Here is a 15449-nt window from a genome sequence, read left to right as displayed (position 1 = left end):
ACAGTAATGTTTCTGGTTCTGCTCAGGAGAACCATTCTCAGAATTGCTCTGAGTGGGAAAACCAAGAGGGGAGAGTAAAGAGATGCAGCATGAAAATGATGACACTTGTGTTACTTTCATTCTGTTTGGGATCTGCAGCAAGTTTGCTGATGACACAAAGTGTAGGGTCCTGCACCTCGGGAAGAGTAACCCCAAGCAGCAGCACAGGTTGGGTGCTGACCTACTAAGGAGTAGCTCTGCAGAGAGGGACTGGAACTGCTGGTGGATGACAAGGTGACCATGAGCCAGTAGCGGCCCCTGGGGGCCAGGAGGGCCAGTGGGATCTTGGGTGCATCAGGAAGAGTGTGGCAAGCAAGTCAAGGGAGGTGTTCCTCCTCCTCTCTTCAGCTCTGGTGAGGCCACATCTGGAATGCTGTGCCCAGTTCTGGGCTCCTCGTCACAAGACAAGGAGCTACTGGAGAGTGTCCAGTGGAGGCCACAGAGATGATATGGGGTCTGGAGCATCCCTCACAGGAGGAGAGCCCACAAGAGCAGGGCCTGTTTAGTCTAGAGAAAAGTAGACTGAGATCTCATGGATCAAATATCTTGAAGGGTGGTGCCAAGAGAATAGTTCCAGACCCTTTTCAGTGGTGCCCAGTGACAGGATGAGGAGCAAGGGTCTTAAACTAAAACACAAGAACTTTCACCTCAGCATGAGGAATAACTTCTTGTTGAGGGTGGCAGAGCACTGGAACAGGCTGTCTAGGGAGTTCATGGAGTCTTCCTGTCCATAGAGACATTCAAAATATAGCTGGACACATTCCTGTGTCACCTGGTCCAGGTGACCCTACCTTGGCAGGGGGGTAAGACTGAATGATCTCCAGAGGTCCCCTGCAACCCTAACAATTCTGTGATTCTGTGATTTTTTTTTTTTTAATACTTTTAAAATGCAAAATATGAATGTCCTGGTTTGTTACTAACTGCTGGGTCTGAGGTTGGATAGCAGGCATTCTTTCTGTCTTCCTGTATTGCTATCCAAATTTAGACTGTTTGCAACCCTCATGCCAGAGATGTCAGCCTTGACTCCCTAAAGAGTCAAGAGCAGAGCAGTGACTGACTTCAGAGGGAGCAGGGGTATATCCATGCCCTGCATAGGTACAAATTTTTATTATTGTTATACTCTCTCTCCCTTTCCAGCTTATAGTGTATTTATTGATGTCTGAAAAACAGTTTGCTGAGATTTGTAGTGTTTGTCTACAGCTCTGAGCATTGTAGCTAGAAGCCTTTAGGCAGTTCTACCAACAGAGATGTTGTTACTTGGAGTTAAACCAAGATTTTAACTTTTTTGCATCATTACATGGAGCTGTGTAAAGGAAGAGATTACTGTTGCTGCTGGGATGCTGCTCTCCTCCCAGTTAGTAATGCACATAGCTGAAGTCTGTGTTCACATCAGAACTGGGGATCAGCATGCCTCCTTGCTCCAGGACACCCTGCTCTGCAAGTACCAGCTTCCTTCTGGGATCTATTTTGGGCCCTGCAGTTGGATTACAATTGGTTGAGGGTGAAGATTTTAAAAATCTGATGGTGGGCATGCAGGATCAGTTTTATATTTAGAACAGAGGACAGAATTTACCTCTTTAGTTTCTAAAAATACACGCACCATATATTCCATTATCTTACTGCACAGCCTAGGAGTGGGAAGCAGCTGCCGGCCTGGCGGGCTGTGCCCAGGAGAGGGCAGTGGCACCCACATAGACATCGAGGTCTTTCCTAGTTTCAGGCATGAAATGAGAAAATGTTGAAATGTGGTCATTAAGATACAATAATAATTTCCATAAACACTTGAAATCAAGTATCCTAAAAATTACAGTTAAATATCTCCTTAATAAACTGCCCTAGCCTGCGAGTTCCTCCGAGTCATGGGTTTAATCTTGTGCTATTTACAACAGCCTGACAACCTCCTGTTTACTTCCATGTTTCTGGTATCACTACAATGCTAAAAATAAATAGCTAAAAGCAGTCTGCTCTGCTGGGTCCTCTTTGTCTCCTAAAAGCAGAGAAATCCAAAGCACAAGATTTTCCTCTGTACAAACCAAGAGGGCAGGTTTAATTCCAGCCGCTGGAAAGGCGCTGGGAAGTTTTGCCAGGCTGCTGCCCTCTGTGCAGTGCTGCCATGGTAACAGCTGCTACACATGCACTAAAACAAACACAAAGTGCACCGAAGTTAGAGAGGAGAAAAAGCCCAGACCTTGAAGCAATATCTTTGAGGAAGTTTTGCCTGTGAAGATCTCTGAGACCTAATGAGAACTTTACCCTACCTAGAAGTACTAGACTCATTAGAAAAGTGTTCAGGGAGAACAGCTCAGTGCTGCACTATTAATCTTAGGCATGACTGGTGGTAACAAGATGCCTTGCACGTACTCATTTTCAAAGATAACTGCTACTGAGAAGCTTTTTTTCAGTTCTGTGGCTTGAGGTGCAGATATCATTGCAGAAGGCACATCATTTTGTGTCTGCCACCCCATGCACCCTTGATGTGTGCTCCCAGTCTCTGCAGGCAAGCACAAGGCCAAGTGCTGGCTCCAAGTGCTGTGCACATGTGTTTTCAGTTCCAGGAGCCAGTGTCGCCTCAGCATCTGCTGGAAAAGGATGTACAGGTTACCAGGTTCATCCCTTTTCTCCAGCTATTGTAGGAATAAACTTTCAAACAAAGGGGAGAAGTTAACTGTATTTCCAACAGTGAGTTCTTCCCATATTAATTGTATTAGAAAGTCCTTCTGGGATATGCTTGCACATACTCTTATGGATGTCTGCAAATGTAGTTTGTGTGTATTTCCTCTTTGTAGATATATCTACAGGCTATTTAGCAGCCTTCTTGTGTATCAGTGTACTCAGACATTTTCATTCAGTTTTTGAAAATCATTCTTTGTGTACATGTGCATATGTTAAAAGCCCAAGGAGCCTGTGAGAAATCTCTGAAATGTGTGTTTATAGAGAAAATGGAAGATGAGTATGCTTCTGTAAGTACAAAGAGACTTTAACCACATACACGTTTGTTTTGGAGACCAGAGACTGTATGTGTGTGTTTGCTATTCATCCTAACAAGATTTTTCTGGTACAGTCCATTCTGTGAGGCAGAGGGATCTCTGCTCTGAGGTGGTGCTTTGGGGTGCTTTAGAGGATCCACTTTTTGACATTTTACACGTAGTTTATATGCAGTACAGCGATGGACCATTGTTTATAGTGCCTTACAGGGGTTCTTTATCTGGAACTGAGCTATTTATAGTAGTCCCTGTAGAATTTACTGAGTAACTGAGGTAGAACATCATGTATCTATATGGATTTTAACTGGGACTTTATCAAATTGTATTCCTTAACAGGGTATTTGGCAAAACATTTCCTTTTTAATATGAAGATAGATTTAAATTAAATATTGCAGATACGGTTGCAGCTGCCTACTTTGTTTGAACACTAGTGCTGTGTGTTACTAATTATTTTACCCTGCAATAATTTATTCCTAATCCTATCATGGGCTGTGGACAGATATCTCTTTATGGATTTACTTGTGCTTAGGGAAGAGGTTATCACTGACAGCCTATCCTGCCTGCTTTTCATCTTTATCTCACCTCAGATCCACTAATGAGGCACTCCTTGACCTGGACTAGTAGATTAAGTTGGTGTAGCTTTAGCATTTCAGTTTATCCATTCTACCCTTGCTCACTGTCACTAATCTGATGTGGCAGAATTTGTATGAGGAGCTCTGCCAGAAGATCTGAGAGGGCATCAATCTCCCAACAGACAAACCAGCATATGGGAGAGATCATTTATTCACATGCTCAGTGTTCACACAGTGCAGACACAAGTGAGGCCAAGATCTCAAGGACTCACTCACTCGAAACATCCAAATCTGGTAAAATGGAGGTACAGAAAGAATAGAATGGTGTGGATGATGGAAATAGGATGATGTGGCAATTATGAAGTCAGTAGGATGAGATGATTGTACTAATTTTGTCTGAAGCTAAGGATACCTCAGAGGAGCTAAGAGCTTCAATGATGAACTAAAAATATGAGAATCATAGATTGAATCTTGTTAAAATTTTCTTGGTAAATCACAGAATCATAGAATAGTTTGGGTTGGAAAGGACCATAAAGATCATCAAGTTCCAACCCCCTTGCCATGGGCAGGAACACCCCACACTTCCACTAGACGGGGTTGCTTAAATCCCCATCCAACCTGGTCTTTATCTATTCCAGGAATGGGGCAGCCACAACTACTCTGGGCAGGCTGTTCAGTGTCTCACCACATCAGTGCCTTCCTTTGCATTCACTCCAGCAGATCCATGTCCTTCATATGTTGGGAGTCCCAGAGCTGGACCCAGCTCTGCAGGTAGGGCCTCACAAGAACAGCAGGGGAGAGCCACCTCCCTTGGCCTGCTGGCCATGGTGCTTTTGCTGCAGCCCAGGACATCGTTGACTTTTGAGGCTGCAAGCACATATTAACAGCTCTTGTCCACCAGCACCCCCATGTACTTCACCCCAGGACTGCTCTCAATCCATTCTTCTCCCAGCCTGTGTTTGTGCTTGGGATTGCCCCAACTCAGGTACAGGACCTTGCACTTGACCTTGTTGAATTTCATGAGGTTCACAGAGTCCCAACTCTCAAGCCTGTCAAAGTCTCTCTGGATGGTATCCCTTCTATCCAGCTTGTCAACTGCACCACACAGCTCGGTGTCATCAGCAAACCTGCTGAGGATGCACTCAAACCACTGTCCATGACACTGACAGAGATGTTAAGCCCCAACAGTCTCAATACCAACCCCTAAGGAAAGCCACTCACAGCTGAAGAAACAGAGACTGAGGTGCTGAAATTGGATGTTGGTACATCAGTTGAGAAAAATAAGAGATTATTTGCAAAAACCCAGTGAGGTTCAGTTTTGTGAGGGTTTTTTCTGATAGGCTTTATTCTATCTCTTCCCTTCCTATTGAGTCAGTGAGCCACTGATGCAGACCCAGCTGAGCAGTTGTGTTGACTATGCCCATCAGATTGTATCTACTCTATCTATATGGCATGTTGGATCTTCCATAGCACTCAATTACATGTTCCAGCTTTTCCTGACTGATAGCCAAATGGAGTGGGACTTGGAGCTCCTTTTGCCCAGGACCTCTTTAATGAAGCTGGTAACAAATGGCTGCTCTTTTCCTGAAACATACTAGAAGTCCCAGTAATAGAAATCCTATACTGCAGGAGAGGTCACTGGCACGGGGCATCTCTAGACAGCTGGTCTTCTCCCTTTAAAAAGACTCAGTGGCCCTGTAACTGCAATGAAGATTGCCTAAAGAGAGCATCAAGCATTCATTAGCTGTTCAGGAGCTGTCAGCAAGTTCTGCAGCAAATGAAGTTATAAACAGTTGTGTATACTGTTTCTGGTATCCCTTGGGACTGAATTGAGCCCAGTTTCAGGACTGTGTTTCTGGGTGGAGAATTGGTTCAAAAACTGGAAGTCTTTGCAGAAGCTGGCATCCAGTGAAGTAGAAGAAGGGAGGTCATTTTAGGAGGGAAGGGAAAGAAGCCTCCAGAGTGTGGTGAAGTGCTAACACATTGGTGAAGAGGTGTCTGCAGGCATGCTGGCCAGGACTGCCTAAATTCAGTCACTTCTAAGCTAGATGCCTGGGTTCAGCTCTCTTAAGGTTGTCATAAGTACTGTTCTGACTGATATATGCAACTTAAAACCTGGCCCTTTGTGTTTCAGCTGTAAAGAATACAAAAATCTGAATTCCTTTTTCGCTATTATTATGGGACTGAGTAATGTTGCTGTGAGCCGTCTCTCATTAACGTGGGAGGTAAGTCTTGGCTAAAATCCTATTTCAGGAAGCTTGAGGGGGACTTGTGCTTGTAGTTAGCAAAAACGTGAATCGGGCCTTTATTATTGATAAAGCTAGATCTACTAATTCAGCTCCTGACCATAAGCCTTAGCTAAGGCTGACAGTATTTATTAGTAAGGCAGTATAGTACACCCATGGACGTGCTGAATGCTCACAGGAGTTAACAAGAGTGACAACAGTGGCTCCTGTTGCAGAGCTAAACTGCCCAACAGGATGAGCAAGCTAGCCAGCTAACCTCTTAGGTCAGCCCATCCTCTGTGTGCCTTCACTTTACTGGTGGTTCAGTGAGATCACTCCACTGATAATTCTCTTACATTCATCCTCTGTTTGTACATATTATTTTCTGATCTCCAGTGGGACTCTGTTGCCCTGTTATAATGTGGTTTGTCCTAACCAATTCTGGTTTTCCCTCTGACATGCATTTCCACGCTTACTGGCAGTTTGGTCTTCATTCTCAGAGCTTCCACCTTTTTCTGTGGCTTTGCTATTTTGTATGAGGGTATAAAAAGTGTGCAGTGTCCAGCACAGTGTAACCACTGAGAACATACTGGATATCAAAAGCAGTACAGATTTAAATATGCATGCATTTTGTTCATTAGAAATTCAAAATAATTATCATGACTGAGGTTATTGATGCAACTGAAAGCAAAATTTGAACACCTTTAAAAATGTGCTCTTACACAGGAGATCAGACTAACATGTTGGAGGGTACGCCAGTCTCATTTTCAAAAGTACATTTATCATATCAAATCAGTGCTACAGGCAAAGATTTTCAGTTTCTCACAATAATGACCCTTTATTTGTGGTTACTGAGAGGAGCTGGGAGAGCTGAGACAGTACAGGACTAGAGAAGAAGGAATTTAATGTATATACTACGTACACCACTCTGAAATCAGCATTAAGTCTGAGCTGGTGGGGGGGCACAGATCATTTGTACATGTGGAGTATTAACTTGAGATCATGGAAATATTATCACACTCTGGTTCTGTAGAGCAGTTGCTTTAACAAGAGAATTTCTGCAATTTGATTTTTAGCCAGATATATACAGAAAATACTTAAAGACAAACATACCAAGACCTGATTTTTTTTCTATATTTCATGCATTTACATTAGTTGCATGCAGAAATTAGATATTTGCAGGTGCAAATGTCCAATTATACCACTTACTTCACAAATACCTAATCTGCATGCATATGCAAACTAGGCACACAGTTGTTGACACACATCATTAAAAATTAGGCCCTTGCTGTGGCACAGTGTAAATAGCTTGCTAGGGTACACACTTCAAATGTAGGAAGTATTGCAAAAAATCATTTCTGCACTATAAAGTCTCTATTAATTTTTAATGTTATCCACTGCTAAGAGTAGTCTGAAAAATTCAGCAAATAACAGAGAAATTTCTTACTAAAAATAACTGACATGTTCTGATGGTATATAAAAAATTACAGTGATCTTTGAAACCAATTTATAAGATATCTTATAGTCTTTAGAGTAAAGTTATTTAATCTGTGTAACATACTATGCATGAGGGGGAAAGAAAGTATTTAGTAAAGTCCATCTCATCTCAATCATTGCATGATCAACTGACCATTATTTGTTTGTGTAGGTATTGTGGAATGAAAAAAATATTCATTAATTTGTACCCCAGAAAGTGATGGAGGACCTTTGCTGCTGAGCATGTCAAGAATTTTACTAATAAATGCATCAGCATGAGCAAAAAAACCTCCTGGAAATGCCTAGGCCTGAATACGAATGTTTGCAAGGGCAGTTCATCATAGGTATGAATAATTAAACTGATCAGACCCTATACAAGCTGGGTGTAAATTATATTTTCAGATAGGCTATAATCAGGGATGTCCTGAAAGCATCCACATGAATTTCCCCTTACATTCTAAATTCAGTGATTGCTATGTGAGCCAAACAAAAATCCGAATCTAAATATCCCAATGGACTAAATTCAAGTCAGGGTTTAAATCAGGATCCAGGTTTCATGGCTGGTCCCGTCTCTATTTTTAATCTGGTTGCTAGGAAACATGTTGTATTTTAGATTAGCACATTGTTAGAAATATCTGGCAAAAAAAGGGCACTTTCCTGACTTAGGGCGTTGTAGAAGGAACTAGCATTTACAGTAAAATTACTGCACTGATCGGATTTAATTAAGGTTTGCTATTTTTGTTTTTATTAACAGAAACTCCCAAGCAAGTTCAAGAAGATCTATGCAGAGTTTGAAAGCTTAATGGTGAATAGCAATAGATCCCTTATTCTATGCACAATCTAAGATAATTCAGTTTCTGATTTGAATTCCTTGATTCAGAACATTTTATATGTCCTTGTTTGACTTTAAGAAGTTTATGATCCCATTTTAGAGCTGCTAAAACAAGTATGTATGACTAATAAATTATACTCTTAGGAACCTACTCTGAGAGAACTTATGTACCACTCAAAGTTAATCTGGGAACTCAGAAAAGCTTTATCATTTGTTTTCCAATAGTACCTATGGGAAATTCTATTTTTCAACCTGGATTTTTCCAGGCAATACATTTTACTGCTACAACGTATGAAAAATTAGATCTGCAGCTGTAAGGAGGGAGGAAAAAATATGTGGTTTCTTTTATGAAGAATGTTTTTGTAATCATATCTAACCTAGCTATTTAGCATGAAAAAATGTTTGTGTTTAGTGGTTGCATTCTCATTGTGTAACCAGTCAGGGAGAATGATAAAAGGTGTCTGAATTTGCAGATGCACTTTTAAAGTCACAGGAAAAAATAATGTTTTTAATAAATGCCATGACATCTAAATTAATGTATATAGTGTCTTGATACATATAATAATACATATTAGTAATTATTTGATTTCTCTTTTTTTGTAAGGATCCATCAAGAAACCATAGGGCCTACAGACTGACTGTAGCTAAATTGGACCCTCCAATAATTCCTTTCATGCCACTGCTTATAAAAGGTAAGCTTGGATGTTACCAGAATTATTAACTTGAAAGCTATTTGTCAAATATCTGAAGGATAAGAGTAGCAGCAAGAAAAAGCAAAAATCAATCTCAATGTGAGGTATGATCTTTTTCCATTATGAAAAGCACGATACAGAGGCAAGACAAACTGCTTTTGTACATCTGAATATCATACCTCAATTTTATTAGTCTTAGAAATGCTGCAAATTAAAACCTACATTTTTTACTTTACAGCTGCTACAATTTTTGTAAGGGTAGATAAAACATTCTGCTATTTTGTGTGGTCATGATTCAGAAATGGGCTTTTATGTGTTTTTTATTTCTATACAGACATGACGTTTACTCATGAGGGAAACAAGACATTCACTGACAATCTAGTAAACTTCGAAAAAATGGTATGTATGACATATTTGAAAGGAAACTTTAAAATATTTCCCTATTCACCTCTTCAAGAGTGAACTTCTCAACAGTGACTTTCAGGGCTAGGGAGAATGAAGGCAGGACCAAGACTTGGCAAAAATAGCCTGCATTGTACACAGAGCCTGGGGCCTCTGGTTTTCTGGAAAACTTCACAGAGGTGGAGAATAAACTGCCCACTGAGCCATGCACAGCCAAAATGTTTCCTAGGAAAGGGAGCATCAGGGACAGGAAGCAGAGCTGTTAGAGACACTTTTTAACAGTTTGGGATCAACCTGTGATTTTAACTGCTGTTCCTTCAAACAGGCCTGAACTGCCTCAGGCTGGGATAGTTCTGCATTGCTCCTTGGAGAATGAAAAAAGCATTGAAAAGAACTTGCACAACATATATTTCTTCTTTCCCTTCACAAATGAAAGGAGGTTTCTGTGGCCTGATTGCTTTCTTACTGGAAAGGAGAATCAACGATAAAAGGCTCGAGTATGCTCAAATTTGATATAAGTCCTGCACCTAAGCTGCTATAATTTCAAACACCATTGTCAAAAACTGCAGGCAGGCAACTTTCCATTGCAGAAGTCTCAACTGACAGCAGTGAGAAGACATTTTCTTGGTTGCTAAGGTCATGTTCTTCATTAGTGTGGTTAATGACACCTGTATCTGAGAACCTGCATTAGCCAAATCCAGCTATGGCATCTGCATAGGAAAACCAAACCTGACTGACTGCTCTGGCAGTCAATAGTAGAATCACAGAATCACTAAGGTTGGAAAAGATCTCCAAGATCTCTGAATCCAGCTCTTAGCCCAGCACCACTGGTCTCCCCAGTAAACTTTGTCCCTGCGTACCACATCCACGTGCTCTTTGAACACTTCCAGGCATAGTGATTCCACCACCTTCCTGGGCAGCCTGTTCCAATGCCTGACCACCCTTAAAGTGAAGAAATTTTTTCTCACATCCAATCTAAACCTCTCCTGGCACAGCTTGAGGCTGTTTCCTCTCAGCCATTCAGCAGCCATGCTGGAGCATATTTCCTCTGGCACCTACATGTGCTTGTTCTTAGTAGTACAGTAATCAGAACCACTCCATTCCACTGGAGTTACATAACTCCAGTTATTTCCACTGCACTGTGGAGGCGTTTGTCTGACCCTCTGAGCACTGATAACTGCAGAGGGGAAAAAAGGAGTACTTTAAGCTCTTTAAAAAACTTCACAGAAAAGTGATCATCACTCGGAGTGAATTCTCTTAGATTTTAATCTGTAGCTCCAGGACAGCCTCTGTCCTTGGTTGAAAATACTTCTTTACTAAGATGAGACATTTTGTAAATAAATGGCAGTGCTAATGCCTGAGTAAGGGCCTGACCTCACTTTGCAATAATGGCATTCTGTAATTGCATATGCAGACTGTGTTGCCATCTCCTTCCAAAGGCCTTGAGCATGCTACCTGCAGAAAAGGAGGTAGCATGCTTTTTTTTCTGCACTGCCTGTTGTAATTAGGTATACATATAACAGTATAGATGGTAAATACTTTGGGGAACACAAAAGGGATCTCAGACTTGGTTGGAGCACCTCCAAACCAGAAAGGATGGCAGCTGCAATGCTATAGCCATGGTTCTGTGGCTGGTTCCATCATCTCCACCTCACTTGGCCTGTTTACACTTCCTGAGCCAGAAGAGCCAGTACATCCACTGGCCTCAGAGCTCCATGCTTCAACCTCTTTATACCTCATTTTGTGTGAAAGCCACTACAGGAGGGAGGAGCTCTCCTGTAAGCACTTCCCGTAGACAGAAGTTCAACACAGGCTTGTCATTTAAGAATAGTTCTGCACCACTCTGTACCACATTTTGGCACTCCCAAGGCCAAGAGTGAATTTTATAGCAGCTTAAACTGATCTATGTCTAAGTTACTGCAAGTCTGCCCTCTTTACCTTAGTCTGCTCGTTGTCTTATCTTCAAAAGAATGTTACCCCCAGAAAAAAAGTTTACTAGTAGCACCCAAAAGTTTTAAATGATATTTTACACTGCAAGAATGTAGTACCAGTAATGTGAGTTTTGATAATTTTCTTTAGGAGAGGAATGTGAAGATCAGTTAGTGCATTTTTGATGCTGCATATTTTTTACGGAATCAGTATTATGTCTCATGTTCCTCAGCTCACCAGAAAGGGAAACATTCTCCTTTTATAGTATTCTAAGCCTTTCTTTGGTTGGTATTCTACCTAAAAGCTCACTCTGCTTTTTCTCCAGGCCTTACTGCAAGTATATCTTTCGTCTCTTTATTGTTCTTCACTAGCTCTCCTGCATGCTTCTATGGTGCTTTTACTGGCTTTCTCAACTTGTAGCTGTTCAGATCAACCTGTATTCAAATTCCACCCACATAATTCATTCAAATCCTACTGTGGACCTGGCAGTTTTTAGCTTTTTGCATGTGTCATCAGGTCAAGCAAAGAAGAAAAGCCTACTGTTAAACCTCAGTTGCTGCCGCCTACTTGCATTAAGCTTAAAACTGTCATATCCACACATTATTGCCAGATATTAAACTGTGAAGACAAGACCACTCAGCCAGATACTCTCAGGTAAATTCTCCTCTCTTTTAAATAAGTAAAAGCCCAAGGTGTTTTTGTGATGTTACTCTGCTATTTTCAGGAGAAAAGTAGGAACCAGATTTTTTCACAGGAATCGTGTCCTGCCATTTGTTGTTTCTGTCTGTTTGTTCTGCTGCATGATGTTCTGTTATAAGCAGATGGAGCTTCCTTAGAGTATTGCTGGGAGCCACTCTTACTGATGTTTCTGAAACATCTTGGTTCTTTGGAAGATTGTTTCTTTTTATGTTTACTGAAGTTTATGAATAAAAATATCTGGGTAGTTGCCACTGGTGGTGCCACTTGCCACTGGAGGAGATGGGTCCCTCCGACTCCCATGTAAGTGCAGTGATGAAACTGAGAACAGCCTCTGGCATCACGTCTGCATTCTCGCCACAGAGCCCTGATCCCGACAGCTGATGTGCTGCTGACAACTTTATTCCTGTAACTGGCAGCCAAAAGTAGAAGTTTGATCTAGTGGCATCTCTTCAGCTGAAACAGCTTCCTTTAAATCTTTACTGTTTTGCAATGTTTCTGTTATTATTTATATTAAATGATGCATCTTAAAACATGAAGAAGCTGTCAGGCAGTGTCTGAGCCAGGAGCTCCCTGAGTGCCAGAAACAGCAAGGCCTGGTTTCCTAAACATTTGTGTTTCATGGCTGCTTGAACTCTGCTCAGATCTCTCCTCGTGGCTGGGGCATGTGTTGTTTCTTCATGGCTGGGGAATTCTGTGTGAATAGGCTTTTGTCATAACATAGGAACTTGCACTACAGCCTTTTTCCTGAAGGAGACAGGAGGGCACTTACACAATCTTTCTCTTGTCCACAGCCATCTGTTTTCACAGAAAATTGGTAGGAGCTTTCTTGTGTTTGAAAACTCTGGGTTCTTTTTTCAAATTGAACAAAATTATCTAGAGAAGAAGGGAAAAACAGACAGATGGTGTTGAGCCACATTAGCCTAGTCTTTTTTAGCAACTCAAGCTAACAAAGAAAAAGACGGAGTCAATTTTTTCCTGCTATGTTTTCCTATATATTGATCTTTTCAGTGGTGGAGTGACAGAACTGTGGTATTGGCAGCAGTAAGGGGACATCACTCTGCAGAGCATTGCTGAGCTTTACCTGCTGCTGCCTTCGTGACTGTCTGCTCTTTCTTCCCCTTCCCCATCTCCTGATCCCCACAGATGCCTTATCTGGAGGAGGCTGTGAGGAGTGGGAGGACAGGGACACCTAGCCAGGGAAGAGAGTAACCACATGTGGCAAAGTCACAGCTATGGGTAAAGAGGGAAGTTTGTAAACAGACTCATTTGGTTTGTACAAATTGTGGGTAAACAGTACTGAACATGTCAGAAATAGGTATGCTCTTAGTCTTTGTATTTGCACTGTGTTTGTGCTCTTTACTCATGCCATTGCATGAAGCCTTAAAATCCAGCCTGGAAAATGTTATTTATGTATTTGTCAATAAGTAGGCAAAATTACTAAATTACTGGTCATTGTAGTGTAAGGCTTTGTCTTCAATAGCAAACAAGACATGGTTTAAGAGAAGTATTGAATGTCTTTTACTTATCTCACTGCAAGAAGCTGTTTCCACCATGGTGTTGCTCAAATGTACATTCTAGGTTGGCATATATGACATGATACCAAACCACCTACATCTCTTCTCCCTTGGTGACTTGATAGTACACGTTAGTTGTAAATGAGCCTTCAGAAGACTCATCTATGCAATAACTGAAGACATATTTATTACAGAGGAGCAAAACTTTTAAAGCTTTTTAAATACTGTAGTTTTAGTTTGGAAGGTACATGGCAATGTACACCATTTAAGTGACACTGCTTTTATAACTAAATATTTAGAAAAAATTTATAAGTGCTTTCCTAGAATTAGGTCTTGGCAGGGAAAGAAGAGAGAGGAAAGCGAGGAAAGTACTGAGCATGACTCTCCTTAGGAACAGGCAATATTTCCTACTCTTGACCACTTACTGATTTTTTTCTTTTAAACCTCAGCTGCCTAATTGCACTCTGACTGCCAGTACAGAATTTTGTATTCATAGACAAAGGGAAGATTCAATTAATTGGGAACTTTATCAGTGACATTTCTCAAATCATCAGAGAGCCTGAACAAAGATTACTTTCTGTGGCATCTCGTCCATATGACATTACCCAGCATTATCTCAGGAATAACACCTGCAGAGGGAGCAGAAGTCAGGAAAAAGCTCTGGAAGTGCTGACCTGCCATGGCAGCACAAGATAGTGCCATGGTGCTGACCACTGATGCTTCTTTTTGTCGAGCCTCTTCACCCTTCAGGTGAGAAAAGAGGATTAGAGAATTTGTGCATATTTGTTTTCAGGTTTTGTGGAGATGAACAAAAGGGAATTCACACTCTTATCTATATGCAAAAAAAGGGGGCAAACATTCTTTAATTTTTGGAACATAAAGATTATGCAAAAAGTGTGTGACTAAAGCCCTTAGTAGTTTTCAATAGCATATATGAATATTTATAATATTTAGCAACCTGGGTTTGGAATGGATTAGAAGATAATGTGCTGGCCTGCTGCCACAATTCCAGACTGTAAAACTTGAAAGGGTATTGTTGTGTATACACAGCATGTTGGTAGTAGCCATTATTTGTTATATTATGCAGTTGGTTCTATTTCAGAAAGATCCAAATTTAGGTTTGTATGGCTTTTTGATAGTGGTCTTGCTTAGCACTGTGAGTAAACAGAGGTTAATCTTTGCAGGCATTGACTAGAGGTAATCCTCTATTTGAAGAAAAACTGTAAGGAGCAGGCAATTAAACTTCCATCTGAACATTTTTCCTGTCCATGTTTCTAGTTTTCTTGCATCAAAAGAAGACAATCTAACTTATCTGCGAGATTTGGGAATGGAAATTTCACTTTGTTTCACAACCTGTTTTTCTGTTCACTTTGTTCCTTACAAAAAGGAACTGTTGGGAGCTTAGACATTATGAGACAGTAGAATGACACTTGGAAAAAAAGTAGTGTCAAAAGAGCTCTTCAAAGATACATAATGCTTCAGAATCTCCCCATTGGCTTGTGATGCTGTCTTTGGGCCACATTTATTCAGCCTTAACACTCAGTTCCTCATTGGTTTGTATTTCATCATTGCCAGGATAATTCTGAATGCACAGATAGAATCACATCATCCTCAGGAAAAGGCAAAGGAACCCTCTGAAAGGAAGTCTTTCAGCCAACTGAAGGAAGCCAGGCAGTTCAGCCTTTAACCAGAAGTCAGACAAGTCCATTGGCACTTATATTTTCCCTTGCCTAGAAGAGCCCACATAATGGCAAATTTGAAAGTAGCAAAAACTTTTTAAAAAGCCTTCACTACATACCCATATTTTTTCTTTCAGTACAGTACTGCATTACAGTATTTATTCTGGATGTTCTGCTTTTTTTGAGAACAAACTCCCCTCAAGAGAAAAAAGAGTAAAATTATTCCAAAGAACACTTTTTTTTGATAAATCTAAGTCTTCACATATGAAACTAAATAATAATAACTCCAAAGATTATTATGAGATGAGGCTTCAAAACCTAAATACTTACGGGTATGAAAAATTAGGGTATGTATTAACAATCCATCTCGAAAGCACATCAAGCAAAACTAGCTGTCTTCCTGAAA

The 15449-nt window shown here is 40.8% G+C and overlaps 1 protein-coding gene across 5 annotated transcripts in view; it reads left to right on the top strand.

Moving 5' to 3' along the window:
• Nucleotides 1-15449, top strand: part of RAPGEF4 (Rap guanine nucleotide exchange factor 4) — a 140881-nt gene that overhangs the window by 120721 nt on the left and 4711 nt on the right. For all 5 annotated transcript variants that reach the window (XM_030952653.1, XM_030952652.1, XM_030952655.1 and 2 more), the window contains 4 exons: nt 5730-5820; nt 8051-8101; nt 8733-8820; nt 9155-9219. In XM_030952653.1, coding sequence (XP_030808513.1) covers nt 5730-5820; nt 8051-8101; nt 8733-8820; nt 9155-9219 — 295 coding nt within the window. The remainder of the gene's footprint in view (nt 1-5729; nt 5821-8050; nt 8102-8732; nt 8821-9154; nt 9220-15449) is intronic.

Source organism: Camarhynchus parvulus, chromosome 7 (assembly GCF_901933205.1).
Source record: "Camarhynchus parvulus chromosome 7, STF_HiC, whole genome shotgun sequence".
Taxonomy (NCBI): domain Eukaryota; kingdom Metazoa; phylum Chordata; class Aves; order Passeriformes; family Thraupidae; genus Camarhynchus; species Camarhynchus parvulus.
Note: the sequence above shows the minus strand (reverse complement) of the source record. Positions and strands in the feature narration are given on the sequence as shown.